At 34.3% G+C, this 16696-nt stretch overlaps 1 protein-coding gene across 2 annotated transcripts in view; it reads left to right on the top strand.

Moving 5' to 3' along the window:
* The first annotated feature begins 273 nt into the window (after window positions 1-273).
* Window positions 274-16696, top strand: part of mast1b (microtubule associated serine/threonine kinase 1b) — a 30529-nt gene continuing 14106 nt past the window's right edge. For both annotated transcript variants that reach the window (XM_079394178.1, XM_079394177.1), the window contains exons 1-7: window positions 274-424; window positions 8329-8357; window positions 12816-12901; window positions 13004-13079; window positions 13173-13242; window positions 15554-15714; window positions 15811-15886. In XM_079394178.1, coding sequence (XP_079250304.1) covers window positions 386-424; window positions 8329-8357; window positions 12816-12901; window positions 13004-13079; window positions 13173-13242; window positions 15554-15714; window positions 15811-15886 — 537 coding nt within the window. In that variant the 5' untranslated portion in view covers window positions 274-385. The remainder of the gene's footprint in view (window positions 425-8328; window positions 8358-12815; window positions 12902-13003; window positions 13080-13172; window positions 13243-15553; window positions 15715-15810; window positions 15887-16696) is intronic.

Raw genomic sequence — 16696 nt, 5'->3', positions numbered from 1 at the left:
CAAATATCCCAACATAACATGCGTAATGAGTAATAAATGAATAAAACGCCAGATGCGCAGCTCACGAGGTGTTAAGACGCACGCAGCCGCGGCGTGTTGTTGAGAGGAGGAGACAGTTAAACATCCCGGAGACAGAGAGGATGACATGAATGAGAGAGAGAGAGAGAGAGAGAGAGAGAGAGGGTGATGCTGAAAGGAGCGGACGCTCTCGCGGCGACTCACTCGTGTTGATCTCGCGCACGGTCCTTTATGACGTCACGTCCAGCGCTCTGTCTTCTTCTGCGGGACGCGAGCGTCGCGAAGCCCCCTTCAGCCTCCGGTATGAGCTGGATTACGGTGTCCCGGTAGATGCGAGCGCACTGAGCTCTTCTCCGCTGATCTCGACATGGACGACTCGGGAATAATCCGGCGCAGGCGGCTCCAGGTCAGACATGCTCCCCTCTAACACCAGCTCCGTGGCTCTGGACTGGACCAGGGTCATAGTATGGTCTCGGGCCACGGAGACTGGAGATACCATAGTATTCTTTGAAGTACCTTGAATTAACATGGTGTTTTAACATGGTAAACATTCATTACTATGGTACATCATGGTATTCTGATCTGATTAGAGCACATAAGGACAGTGAAACCGGTGGGGGGTGGTATTCTCTTAAATACTATGGTAAATGGACATGGTAATCATTCAGTACCATGGTATTAGTGTGTTTTTGTAGTGATTACATGTTTTCTGGACATGTACTATGGTAATATTGTGTTTTTGGCGATGTATTGAGGTAGTACCATGGTATTCTTTGGAGTACCTTGAATTAACATGGTGTTTTAACATGGTAAACATTCATTACTATGGTACATCATGGTATTCTGATCTGATTGGACCACTTAAGGATGGTGTACCCGGTGGGGAGTGGTATTCTGTGAAATACCATGGTAAATGGGCATGGCAATCCTTCAGTACCATGCCATGCTATTAGTGTGTTTTTGTAAGCAATTACTATAGTAAAACCATGTTGTCCGGACAAGTACTATAGTAATATTGTGTTTTTGGCAATGTATTGAGGTAGTACCTTGGTTTACTTTGAAGTGCCTTGAAGTATCATGGTTTTTGAATATGGTAAACATTCAGCACTATCAAGAATACCATGGTATTGCTATCGGATACTCCCATTACTACAGAGTAACCAGTGGGGAGTGCTATTATTTGGAATACTACGGTAAATGAATGTGGTAATTGTTCAGTACCATGGTATTAATGTGTTTTTGAACATGGATTATAGTAATTCCATGTTTTCTTGACCTGTACCATGGTATTATAATGGTATAATATATTTTTGGCCATTTCTGTCACTATAACAAATTCCTTGTATGTGTAAACATACTTGGCCAATAAAGCTCATTCTGATTAATGGGGTAGCACCATGATATTCTTTGAAATACCTGGAAGTAATATGGTATATGAATATGGTAAACATTAAGTACTATGGTATAGATCCAAAATATCATGGTATTACTACTGTTATTCTCTGAATGGATCACATAAGGACATGTGAGATATGTGCATGTGTGTGTGTGTTCAGTGGGGTTTATCAGAATCTACAGCTTTGTCAGGACAAATGTGTGTGTGTGTGTGTGTGTGTGTGTTGACATCAGAAAGAGCTTCTGTATCTAGAGTTGCACAATGAGTTAAATGGTCTGATATGATATCACACACACACACACACACACACACACAGAGTCATCAGTGGAGAGTCATTCATGAAGTCTCAGACATGATCACAGGGAGAGACGGACCGTCTGTGTGTTATCTGAGAGTACAGTGAATCCTGAAACCTCTCAATAACGTGTTTTTAGGACCATTAAGATTTATTCTGTTCATTTTGCAAACATTTTTAAGCTTTTAAGCACATTTACCCCAAATTTCTCAGTATGTTAATGCAAATAAATGTAATCTGAATGCAGCACAACAAATAGTTCCATCATGTGCAAACATTTCACAGTTAAAATAATATATTGGCATCTTATCGGCTTTCAAAGATTAATTGGCATTAATGAGAATTTGGGGTGAAATGGAAAAACAAATCTAACCGAAAAAGAATACATTGTATCAAAATATGAATATAACCAACATGCACATGCATTTTTCGCCTATGCAAACCAAAAATACAAATCTTTCTGTAAAAAACACATTTGGCCACAGAATTTCACATTGCCATGAAAACAATGTCACAGTGCAAAAAACCCTAATGCTCCTAAAAATAGAATTAATTTATGCAAAATATAATTGCTTGGCATCTTGTTTAAATGTGTTTCAAACATGTGACATATTTTTCGCTTGGTGTGAAAATAATTGCCCTCAATGAATTTTCCTGTGTCCCTTGGTTCTGTCCCGTTCATCACACACACACACACACACACACACACACACACACACACACACACACACACACACACACACACACACACACATGTTGGTTTTTGTGGTTTATGGGGACTCTCATAGGCGTAATGGTTTTTATACTGAACAAACTGTGTGTGCTATTGCCCTACACCAACCCTACACCTAAACTTAGCCCTCACAGGAGACTTTGTGCATTTTTAGATTTTCAAAAAAACACCATTTAGTATGTTTTTTTAAGCCTTTTGAATTACGGGGACATAGGCAGTGTCCTCATAAACCACCTTCATATTGTAATACCTCTGTCATACCCATGTCATTATACAAATGTGTCCTCATAAACCACATAAACACGCACACACACACACACACACTGTGTTGGTTATTCAGTTAACACCCCTCTCCTCCCCGCTCCACTGCACTGTTGCTGCCACATGGTGCACCACACCATAGGTCAAAGGTCACTTCCATCATGCAGCAGGGTGCTGCATACATATTAAGAGCTGATGCAGAAGGGTTTTAGGTGCATGCATGTGGCTCTAAATTAGACTTAAGTTGCATTTTTCATCATATTTGACATGCATTTGTCAATTCCGGAGCTCAACGGTGTTCATCTCTGTAGTTGACCCTCAAAACTGTCGTTTTTCGCTGTGACACAGCAGACTCCAGCAGATTTCTGGAAGTCTGTCGTTTAATTACTGAAGGCGTCCGATGCACGTTTTCTCCTGATGCGCAGAGCCATTATTAAAAACAGTTGGAGGAAACCACTAAAATGATGGCGCAGCGATAACTCAGGGGCTGTTTTGCGGACGCTGGCACCGGGACGCTCTTAGGGTAATGAGGCTCAGATTATGGGGTTGGCGTGGGAAATGATGGGTTTGCACCAAACGGCGGGCAGGAGGCCCAGATAGTGCCATTTCATTACTGCTCAGACTGCTTTTTCAGCCCGTCATCATTCAGATGGACCATCTGGAATTATAAATCCACTGTGATCAGACTCTATTCAGCCCGAATTAAAAAGAGAAATATAATGTGTAGAAATGAACCTGCTTATTGAAAACTCATCAGCTAGGGTTATTACAGTTTAAATAACTAAAACGAAATCCATAAAAAAGCTTTTTTATTGCTTGAAATAAAATATATGTTTACTGAAATAAATAGTTAAAAGAGGTTTTTCAAAAAGTAAAAAATATATATATTTTTAAGCCAGAAAACATATTACTAACATTAACTAAAATATTTTTAGTAATATGTTTTCTGGTTTTTATGTACAATGATAATATTGTAGTTTTTGGCCATATATAGAGGTAGTACCATGGTATTGTTTGAAGTACCTTGAAGAAACGTGGTATATGAAAATGCAAAATATATCAAATACATATCAAAAATACCATGGTTTTACCATATGATACTCTACTTTATGATTGGACCACATAAAGACATTCTAACCAATGGAAAAACCATGGTAAATTAATATGGTAATCATTTAGTACCGTGGTATAAGTGTGCTTTTAATGATAAGAATTACTACAGTAGTTAATAATAGTTAGTTCATATTCATAACTGATGTAGTTAACTAATGTTAACAAATTAAACTTTACAGCCAACTGTAACCTGCTTGCCAGCATTTCTGGCAATAAGAATTTAAAATGGGGGAAAATATCATAATGCAATAAATGTTTTTCTCTAATACTCATAAGAATTTCTAGGGGTGCCAATAATTGTGTCCAATGTGCATTTGAGAAAAAAAAAACATTTCATAATGTTATTTCCCCCCATTTTAAATTCTTATTATCCAAGTAAAGTTTAGATTTTTGACTGTAAATACATAACTATAGCGTTTGGTATGTAAGAAACACACTTTAAATAAATGCATTTATAATGAAATATGGTGTTTGGAATATAAGAGACATACTTTAAAAAATGAATGAATGAATAAATCTCACTCTTCAAGTGAACAACGAATTATTGTGCCATCCCAAAGACACAGAAAAACACTTTCAAGGACTTTTTCATTAACTGTTCCCATCTGGTGGAATGACCTGCCCAACTCGATCCGAGCAGCCGAATGTAGAAATGAACCTGCTTATTGAAAACTCATCAGCTAGGGTTATTACAGTTTAAATAACTAAAACGAAATCCATAAAAAAGCTTTTTTATTGCTTGAAATAAAATATATGTTTACTGAAATAAATAGTTAAAAGAGGTTTTTCAAAAAGTAAAAAATATATATATTTTTAAGCCAGAAAACATATTACTAACATTAACTAAAATATTTTTAGTAATATGTTTTCTGGTTTTTATGTACAATGATAATATTGTAGTTTTTGGCCATATATAGAGGTAGTACCATGGTATTGTTTGAAGTACCTTGAAGAAACGTGGTATATGAAAATGCAAAATATATCAAATACATATCAAAAATACCATGGTTTTACCATATGATACTCTACTTTATGATTGGACCACATAAAGACATTCTAACCAATGGAAAAACCATGGTAAATTAATATGGTAATCATTTAGTACCGTGGTATAAGTGTGCTTTTAATGATAAGAATTACTACAGTAGTTAATAATAGTTAGTTCATATTCATAACTGATGTAGTTAACTAATGTTAACAAATTAAACTTTACAGCCAACTGTAACCTGCTTGCCAGCATTTCTGAGCTGCTTTACAAGGATATTCTTCATTAAATACAATTTCGTCATTACAGCATTTTAAACTCTGTAACCTGAATTGAAATAAATATGATCATCTTGTGATTTACAGACGTATAATTTCTATAATTCACACAATAAGCAGAAAATGAGCAGGATGTTTATAAAGAGCAGAACTTCTGACATGAAGTTCATTTTCAGATTTTGACCATCTTTTGACATTTTAAAATGATCACATGAGTTCAAATTCACCCATATGTGTTTCCCAGTTATGATATTGTGATATAATATCTCATGACTCCTAACTGTGATGTTTAAGAGCATCTCTGTGTTGAGTATATGTCTGACGGATGGAGTGAACGCTTCATTACCGCAGCTGAAGTGCTTTTGCTCGGCTGATCTCTGCTCAGAGCTTGTTCTCGATCGGCTCCATCTGTCCGCATGAGTTTACCGGGCTGCTCTTCTCCACGGGGTTTCTGGGAAGCTTTTACATCATTTAAAGACGGAAACTCAATTACTGTCTAAAATTAAACACGTGAGTCACAGTGAAACAAACAGACAGCACGAGTGTCTTTCTTCAGAGAAACTAGAGATGATCTTTACGTGGAAAACTCATTTAATAAAGATAATAATGCTCCGCGAATGCGTGCTTTTCATTGCCAGATGTATTGGTATCATCATAAAACAGACGTATTCATCACATCAAACCTCAGTAAATTGAATTCAGTATCTTGAATTCAATTTAAAAAAGATTTATTGTGCAACGTTAATGAGAGAATATTTGCATAGTTTGCTAAAATTGCACTGAAAATGTAAGTTGTACATTTTATGCTACTTTTATGTCTTGAGTTTCATTTAATATGACTTAGATTAACTCTAAGAAAAGCTTCTGTGTTTTATATGAGTCAGAGAGCAAATGACAGTAAATAACATTAGAAAATAACAAGGTGCTATTACATTTGTTAATTATTACAGCTGAGTAAATGCTTAAAAACATCTCGAAATCAGTGTAGTTTTAGTATCATCGTGATACTATCAGTGTCTATTAATATTTTATTTTTTATTTTTATATTTTCTGTTTTCATTTTCATTAAAGTTTTAATCATTTTATTGTGTTTCAGTCATTTTTATTTATGTCAGTAAAGTTTTTATTATTTTCAACTCACTGAAATAAAATAAGTTTAATTAAAAAAATGTTTGTTTTTATATTATTTTAAGTTTTATTATATATATATATATATATTTATAAATTTTGTTTATTTGAATAAATATGGTTTTACTTTTAGTTAGATATAATAATCCCAGGTTTGAGTTATATATTTAGCAAAAATATTTACCATTATGCATATATAAAACATTTATTATTTTACATTTTTAAAGCAATGAAGGCACAAATTCCACGTTCTTACATTTAAATTAAATTTAAATAAATTATATTTGAAGTTTTATTTTTAACGTATTGCAAAGGTGTGGTTGCAGAATTTATATAAATTATAACAATTTCAATCAAAATTTATTAAATATATTTTTAAATGACATATATTGACAGATATATTCATAGCTTAAGTAATGCATATATATAAAAAAAGCATTGTCGCTATATAGTAATAATAATTCTTTGGTTTATTTTTATTCCTGAAATGTGGAAATGCTAGGAAAAATCCTGCATGCTGCTCGTTTGCATGTAGAGTGCACATCTTTATTAAATATAAATAGTGAAATATCTTGTTCGACCATCATGTTTATGATAAGTGGAATTGCTCTGACATGGTTTTCACATGTTATACTCACTGTATAATGAACTACAGGAGAAACAGAAAGTGTTTGGTGCATCTCTCTGAAGGTTTATGTGTGCTGTAATGCCCTTGGGTGGGTGATTTCTCAGGTTAGTTACAGTGTAATTGACCCGACGGGTCGGTCAGAGAGAGTTTAACCTCAGTCGATGAAGCCTGATCCTTCACAGGACGAGTCAGCAGCGCACTAACACTGTTGTCATGGAAACACACGCTTTTATTGAGGATCAATACGAGAGCTGATGATGCGGCGTTTGATCAGTTAGTTGATACAAAGTGAGCAGCTTCTGCTGCTGAGTAATAATGCAGTTAAACACCTCTGATACACACGTTTCCTTTCTTAATGTCAGAAATCAAGATGCTTTTAAGCTTATATGATGAAACCTTGGTTTGCTTAGTTGTAGCAATCTGTAAAATATGCTTGATCACGTGACAAATGTGTTTAATTGTCCTTAAAATAATACCACGATATCTCACTGGTCCTGAAATTAGGCTTCCATTTCTTTATGCAAAATGAATTGCCTTATTTTTTGTTGTTGACATGTTTTGACAGGTTTTGCCTCTAGATTGTGTTTCTCGTGGATCTGGTTTCCAGTGTGAATGTTGTAAAACGAGGCACGGTGTTAATTCTGAAAGCACAAGGACATCTGAGCTGCTTGTATCGATTAGTGATATTCTGCCAATCAATGCTAATGATATTTGCTGACTAAAGCTGCTCAGAGACAACTTTTTGTTGAATAACATGCATAAATGTCTCCTATTAACATATTATATTACTATGCTCAACTGTAAACGGCTAAAACTGATAGTGGTCTGTGCTCTTTTTAGCCAGGGAACTTTTTGCTGACTTCGGATTGGCTGAGATGTCTTTAGAGGGCGGGGCTTGGAGTGTGATTGATGGGATGAAGCTGATCTAGTTCTTTACACTAACATGCACAGCCACATTAAGAACATGAATGTAGTAAATGGAGTGGTTTTGTGTTTAACATGTCTGCGTCTGAATGAACGTCTGCCGGAGTCTCTCAGAGAGACAGAGCGTCTGTCAGAAAGACGAATGAGAGCGGATTATGTATTCAATCACAGAGAGAAATGAAGGACGGGAGCGCTGCCAGAACAGCAGCAGCTTCTCTCTGAGTTCGGTTTGTTTGTTCCACTGTGATTCATCCACAGAAACCCAACAAACCAGCAGGTCTGCTCCAGTAATGAGCCAAACTGTTTCAAATACAAACTCAGTGGCATTCACACACTTCAAATCCATATTAAATAGCTTCTCATTTATTTTTCACATTGTTTTATCATTTAAATCATTCTTTTTGTCAGATGTTCTGCTTGTGAAGTGTGTTTGTGACTCATAAATTAGATTACATTGATATTTCTAATCTAATTTAATGACTTGTATAAGTGTGATTTTATCCTGTCTGATCTCTGTTTTCTCTCTGTTTTCTTGGTGCGTTTTTGTCTCTCTGTCTTCGGCCCAGAAGGATCTTCCTCTGCCCCGTAAAAACAGCAGGTGAGTCTCTTTTCAGTCATAATAAATAGATAAATAAATGCTTCATTTACATTTTTTTATTCGGATAGGAGGTATCAAGCTACAGAGTAGTTTTGTCATTTGTACTTTAAAGAGGTCATATGATGCGATTTCAAGTTTTCCTGTCTCTGTGGAGTGTTATAAGCTGTTCGTGCATAGATACGATCCTTGAAGTTGCAAAGACTAAAGTCTCAAAACCAAAGAGATATTCTTTATAAAAGTTAAGACTCTTCCTCCTAAAACGGCTCATTCAAACACGCCCCCACATGTCTACGTCAAGATGTGGAAATATTTGCGAAATACCACCCAAGTGTTTACGCGAAGAAAGAAGGCGTAACGTTTATTCTCGCTGTTGTATTATTGCTGCTGGCGCCATGTCCTGGAGACGCTGTTTCGTTGTGAAAACGAAAAGAGGACACAACTAGAAATCAGTGGTTAAGTAGTATTTACAACACTGTTCCAGAACAGTTCAACCCAAATATTAGAGTGTGTGCAGCGCATTTTAACGGAGGACTATGTCCTGAACCCGAGAGTAGCCTACAATGCCAGCTGTGCACAAAGGCTGTTTCTATAAAGTGGGGCAATTCTAACTTTGCAAGGACAGTGTGGCGCTTCTGACTCACAGCCTGTAAGTATGTTTTCATATTTAAAGAATTTGCCACGGACGATTCAAATGCGAGTTTCGAGCAGTGTAGAGTAGTGCTTGTTGTTTCTCCGATCATAAATGCAGATGCGTAAAAAGACAGTATAAGTCATCATAATCAGTAATTATGTCCCATGAGCCAGGACACGACATCACGAAACGGTGAGGGGCATAACATTTCTGTCTCACGCTTGAGGTATTCGGCCAATCACAACACACTGGATAGCTGACCAATCAGAGCACGCCTCGCTTCTCAGAAATCAGTGCGTTTCAGAAAGGCGGGGCTTAGAGGAGCAACAATAATGTACAGTATGTTGAAAATAATGTGTTTTTTTCACATAAATACATTGCATTACACCAAATACACCAAATAATGCTCTTTTTAGCAACGTCATATGACCCCTTTCATTTCTTGCTGCGTCTTGTTTTAGTAGGAAAAAAATCCTACTAAATCATATTGAAATTATTATAAAATAATTAGCAGTAAATATATACTAACATAATGTATATTTTACAATTAAACTTGTATATATGTTTTTACCCTTCCAGTAATGTTAATTTGGAGGTTTTTGTCATTTATATGAGCTTTTTATGTCTATATATTGTTTATTTATTAAATGTTTATTTAGTTTTAGTTATTTTCTAATACTTCAAATTAAACTAAACAAAACTGAGTAATGCTGTATTTGCATCTATCTAAAATAAAATAAGCATTTTTTCCATATTTAGTTTTATTTCAGTTTTATTTGTAGTAATAAAACAGTTTTTTTAAGGTTTATTTAGTTTTAGTTATTTTAGTACTTCAGGTTAAATTGAACAAAAATAGGAAATGTTGTGTTTGCAGTTTTTATTGTGTAATTATTTCAGTTAACGTTTATGTTATTTCAAGTAACGAAAAAGCTTTTATGCTTTTAGTTGTAGTTATTATCTCTGACTCAGCCTGTCTTTCTTTGTCAGGTTTATTTATCTTTCTCCGTCTCTCTGTCCATTTCTCTAAAAGCTTTCTTTTTTCACTCTCGTTTACTTTTTTTTTTTTTCGTGAATCTCAGTTATATCACCGTGACCTCTGGGAAAGAGCATATTGCACTTACACTTTGAAAAACACACACACACACACACACACTCAGTAGCATCTTGTGAGCGGATGTGCTGCACCTGCTCCCCTCTTTTAATGCTCGTCTTGGTATCATCCGCTGCCCTCGAGATTTTACCCAGAATTCCCCCCTGCGCTCTATTTTCCAGTGTGCAGGAAAAGGCAGACGTCTGAGCGCTCTCCGTCTGATGATGTTTGTGATTCACGCTGCGTGTTTCTGAGCGTTCGGCTGCTTTGTGCTCTCAGTCATGCAGGACGGTGTGTTTCGTCGCACTAAAAGGTGAAATGGTTTTAAAATCTGTTTTAAATGTGTTTTTCTGCACATGAGGATGTGGCTGAGGTCACTGTTTACCTGCAGCCTGTGACACAGTAACAGAGTGGCATCATTAGTGTAGCGAGTTTAACACCTTAGTACATGCTGTGATTAATGCATCTGATTTCAAATGATATTTCATGTGTATGTTGTATGTAATATGGAGTTTGATTGAATTGAATGAAATTGTTTGCCTTTTGAATTGGAGCCAATAACTATGAACTACATTTACTTTTTGTTGAGTCTTATGAGTTTTGTTTTTTGAATTACTCGTTATTGAATAATTGATCTATTAGCTTGTAGATTTTAAATCCTCTTAAATCATCCATGATGATACTAAAAATGACTCAAAAGCCGTTGTTCTTGAATGTTGATATTAGGAGGTACTGTCTTGTTAAGAGAGGTTTACCCACTTTTAACACTTTTTTTTTTCAATGGAACAGTTAATTGAACATTAGTATCATATTTTATGCATTAGGCTTTAGGCTTTTTTTGTGCATTTAGTCTTATATACAGTAGAGAGAAAATGGAGGGAAAAAACAGCTCAGTTTTATTCAGAGGCCCAAACTGAGCAAAAAAAAATGCAATTTGGTGCCGATATTGGCCAAAAGTCAGATGAGATTGCCAGTAAATCAATGAGGTCTTTATAAGAGTATAGCAGGCGTACATAAAATGATATAAATATCAGTCGTCACTCTATATCTCCCACTAAAATGTTTTAATAAGATGATATTTAACTGTTCAGTCTGATGATCAAAACCTATAATGCAATGCAATACAATGATGATTGAGAGATTAACAAATAAACGTCCCTCAAAAGATGAGATGTGAGATGATTTAGAGGTTTGTGAAGGTCATTCCTCCACTGAGGAACAGTGAGAGTAAAGCTTCTGGAATCAAATGTTTAAAGGGGCGCTGTCTCTTTAACAGAGATACTGTGTTTTAATAAGGATGCTGTCTCTTTAAGAGAGGGACAGGGTCTCGGGTCGCTCTGTTCAGGATGATCCCTAAAGACCATTAATTAACGTCTGTCTACACCTGTATCTGTGTGTGTGTGTGTTTACTAGTGCTCTATTAGCTACTCAACCTGTGCTCGGTCATGATGTCATCATCATTTTGTCCGTCTGTGATCAAATTAAAAAGATCAAATGTTGCTTTTTGGGATTTTGATTTATAAATGAAATCTACAAGGCTTTATTTAGTCTGTTTATTACGTATTTTTTTCAGCACAGCTTTTACTTTCCTTGTGGGGACATTCACTGCTCACAGATAAAGCCTGACACCCACACGCACACACACACACACACCCACACACACACACACACACAAACATACACTGTAATGGTGTGTAATGCTCCCATACAGTCACTCAAAGAGTATCAAGTGTCTCTCTTTTGCTCTCTCCTCCATTAGCTCTCTCTCTCTCTCTCTGTTTATCTGTATCTCTCTCGTCCAGAGTGTCTCTGTGTTTCTTCAGAGCGCCGGTTCACGCTGACTCAGATTGATGACTGTGGAAATAGAGTTTTCTGTAACGCTCTTGTTCTACTGCAGGGCACACACACACGCACACACACACACACACACACACACACACACACATACACGGCAGTTTCTCTGTTCTGGGCTCTGTTGGGATTTTTGTCTGAACATAATCTTATCTCATCAAGACTTCTGATGATGGAAAAGTGTCATTAGTGTTTGGGACGGGCTGTTGGTTGTATTTGTTGTTCAGTGAGGTGATGCATTTTATTATTACAGTTTTTTTTCTTTTAAGTATTTATTTGTAATTATTTTGTATTTATTTATCTATTTTTATAGATTATTTATTTATTTTTATTAGTATTTAGCGAGTTTCTTTATTTTTTTCAGTTAATTTATGCATTTGTTTATTTATAAATATTGTTTTAGTTTAATTTATTATAATTTGTTTTCATTTGTATTTTATTATTGAGTTTTATTTATTTGTATTATTTACTTTTTTATTTCTTTGTTGAATTTTAAAGTTTCTTTCTTTATTTTTATTTATTAGTTTATTTTACTCTCGTTTTTCTTTTTTCATTTGTGTTTTATATATATATTTTTTAAGGTTTCTTTCTTTTAGTATTCATTCATTAATTTTAAATTTTTTTAATGTTAATTTTTCAAGATTTTGTGTATTTTTTGTTATTTTAAATGCATTTATTTTTCTTTCATTTATTTGTTTGTTTATGCAATTATTTATTTTTATTTGTATTTATTAGTTTTATTCATTTTTGCAGCAGTGGTGTATTGTGCTGCTGATCTTTAGCGGTTCCTTTATTTGCTCTGACTGTCACACGTTTGATGTTCTTTAGATGTTTTATTATTATTATTATTATTAAACGGATGATTTCTCTGGTTGTGTGTGTGCAGTTGCCGCAGTAACCGGAAGAGTTTGATTCTGACCTCCACCTCCCCGACTCTGCCCCGCCCACATTCCCCGTTACCGGGACACATTGGTGAGAGGCCCCGCCCCCCGCTGATGCATTCTGCTTACGCTTTTCTTGCGTGATTGAGTTTTGTTCGTAATTGAGCATCATTTGTTGTTCCTGCTCACACAGGAAGTAGTCCTCTGGACAGCCCTCGAAACTTCTCTCCCAGCACTCCGGCACATTTCTCCTTCGCTTCCTCAAGACGGTAAACACACACACACACACACACTTCAGACTGGAAGTATAACAGAAACCCTCAGCTGCTGTTAATGCAGCTTCTGTACTGTTGTCTGTGCAGGGATGGGCGTCGATGGTCGCTGGCGTCTCTTCCATCTTCTGGCTATGGGACAAACACTCCCAGCTCAACGGTAAGAGTGTTTCTCATGTAAACACATGCACAGATGTGCGTCACATCTGATCTAGAGACGTCTGATGACCAACACACATCAGATGCACTTCAGAGACTCAGCTGTGGGTCATTTACGACCAGTGTTGGGGGTAACACATTACAAGTAACGCCGAGTTACGTAATAATATTACTTTTTTCAAGTAACTAGTAAAGTAACGCATTACTTTTTAATTTACAAGAAAATATCTGAGTTACTTTTTTCCCATTTATTGCGCTGTGTGAACATGTTGCTGTAGTTCTAGGCTAAATGTGAATGTGCATTAATTCATCCCACTCACAAACAGATTTAGTACTCAATGAATTAAAAACTCAGAATATGACGCAAACCTGCAATAATTAAATATTAAACAACACAAATGTATCTAATCCAATGTCTTTGCTGCTGACCTTTGATGATCCAGTTCAACCATACTAATAAGCAAAAATGACTTTATATAAACTAACAACTGTGCTTCATTGTTTTTCTTTTTTTAAGAGTGTTGAACCGTCTTCTCCTGCGTTCTACTGTACAGACGTGAATTTACTCTTCCTTCAGCCTGAGGTTTATTCATTACACTTTTTGGTGTGAAAGGGCTTTTACATTTGCTATAATTAGAACTTCTTGTATTAAAATCAATCAAGCCCTGCTATTATATTTAAATGCAAAAGTAACGTAACGCATTACTTTCCATAAAAAGTAGCTAAGTAACGTAATTAGTTACTTTTTTAGGGAGTAACGCAATATTGTAATGCATTACTTTTAAAAGAAACTTTCCCCAACACTGTTTATGACGCGTTTGTGACATATTTATGAGCAGTGAACGCAGATGAAGTCTGTGTTCAGCTGTACTGTCAGAGACAGTGTTAGTTTACTCTTTTTATATGCTATTATAGTTTATAAATGTTTTATATGAGTTTTTATTTTTAGTTTCCATTTTTGTTTTTAAATTTCAGTTCATTTAGTCATTTTGTGTTTTTGTCATTTGTATTAGTTTAGTTTTTTTTTACTTTTTTAATATATCTAAATAGTTATATTTTATATTATATCATATAAAGGAATATATTATTATATAATACATGATAGATATTATAATATATAAAAATTATATTTAAATAAATAGTCTAGAATGAAATATCAATAGTTATTATGCTATTTTATATTATATTAAAGTGCTTTGTAATTAAAAATTTTTTTTGTATATTTATATAAAAATGCTTTGTAATAAATTGTCTAAAAATAAATAAAAATATTTATTATATTATTTAATATTATGTGATATACAGTAAAAAGCAAGTATTTTAAATTATTAACATATATATATTGTTTTTTTAAAACCAAGGTCAATGATTTGAATTTGATTTCTTTAAATGTTTTGTATTTGTATTTATTTATCTATATTTTAAAGTTTATTTTATTCTTTCAGTTTATTTATTTTTGTTTGTTTTTTATTTATAAATAGTTGTTTAAAGTTTCATTTAGTCTTATTTGTTTTTCATTTGTTTTGTTTTTTTAATATAAATTGTTTTTTTTAAGTTTTATTCTTTCATTTATTTATTTATTATTTGTATTTATTTGTTTGTTGAATTTTAAAGTTTTTTTCTTTATTTTTCTTTATTCATTTATTTACTTTTCAAGCTTCTTCTACTCTTTTTTATTTTTTATTTTATTTGTTATATTTAATCTTTTTAAGGTTTTTTTCATTATTTCTTTTATTTGTTTATTTTTAAAGTTTCTTTAAAAAAATATTTCTTCAAGGTTTCTTTTTTTTTTGTATTTAATTTATTTATTTTTATAACATTAAAAAACAAAAAAAAACAAGGTCAATGATTTGAGTTTACCGTCATTTAAATCATATCTGAAACATTCATTTTTGTTAGAAAAAAATTACAACAGCTCAAATCTGAAAAAAAGCTTTTTCTAATGGTCAAAATTAGTGAATTTGTGAAGATTAATTAAGGTATGCTTAAGGTTTTCTTTACACTGTTAAAAAACAAATGATTTACTATTTATGATTTGCGTGTTTAGGTAATCAGCTTTTACAGAGATATAAAGTGCACTTTATTATGCAAATAAATTATAGTTGTGTTTTTTGCTTTGTTGGTTTTTCTTGTAATTTTAATGAAGAAAGTATTCTCGTGCTGATTGTTGTTTAGAGCAGTCTTCATGTCAGGACTGCATCTATGTCCCCTTAAAATGCTGTCTATGTAGGCGGTTCACTAGGGACTGGAGCCGATGCTTCCAGATCTTCTGCCAGAGTCTAGATGTGTTTAATGTCTGTGTTTATCTGCAGTCCTCCAGCTCGTCTCAGGAGCGTCTGCACCAGCTGCCATCTCAACCCACCATGGACGAGCTGCATTTCCTGTCCAAACACTTCAGCAGCACAGAGAGCATCACTGACGATGACGGGGGACGCTGTTCACCCCACATAAGACCTCGCTCACGCAGCCTGAGGTCTGCAAACACACACACACACACACACACACACACACACACACACACACACACACACACACATTAACTCTCTCTCTCTCCCTGTTGTGTTTTCAGTCCAGGTCGCTCTCACTCCTGCTACGACAATGAGATCATCATGATGAATCATGTTTACAGGGAGCGTTTCCCTAAGGTAACACACACACACCTGTCTCACACCACAGCATCTGTCTACCTGTTTCTCACACCTGTCCACTTGTGAACACACAAAAATGCTGAACAGTACTGAAAAATACTTATATAGCATTTATTAATCTTAGTTAATGTTAAGTTACTGTAAATCAGCAGCATCTGAGCAGTAACACTTTGCTGTGAGTGTACTTCATGAGCCTCGTCACGTGAAGCTCTTCTCTAACATTAGCCGTCTTATGGGAATCTGTATTGATTTTCACACTAACACACACACACACACACAGAGGCTCTCAGTGGCGTCTGGTGTCTGTCTCTCAGTTTGCTGTAAGATAAACACATTTATATGGTCAGAACAGCATCAGGTTAACTGAGGACGACTGGAGTAATCGACGGAGATGTTAGAGATAAGAAATCAAAATAAAATCACTTTCTAAAAAATAAAAATATATAATCTTGCTTTGCAAAATTATATATTAAACATCAAATGTGTGTATATTTAAAATATGAAAGCATACTGTAATATATATTAATGTAAATATTAAATATACTTGTATTTTAACATCGATTTAATATTAATTAATAACAAATTAATCTATAATAATAATAGTATTTATTACAAAATAATAGTAATAACTTGTAGAATAATTATTTACATGAAATAATAATGATTATTATTATTAAAATCTAGAATATCTAAAATGCTTAATTATTATTATTACCATTAAGTATTTTATAATAAATAATCTAGAAATACTACTACTACTACTTATGTATTACAAAATGCATTATTATAAAAATAATAATAATAACA

The sequence above is a fragment of the Barbus barbus genome (genome assembly GCF_936440315.1).
Source record: "Barbus barbus genome assembly, chromosome: 3".
NCBI classification, from domain to species: domain Eukaryota; kingdom Metazoa; phylum Chordata; class Actinopteri; order Cypriniformes; family Cyprinidae; genus Barbus; species Barbus barbus.
The sequence above is the reverse complement of the archived record's forward strand: the minus strand, read 5'-3'. Positions and strand labels throughout refer to the sequence as shown.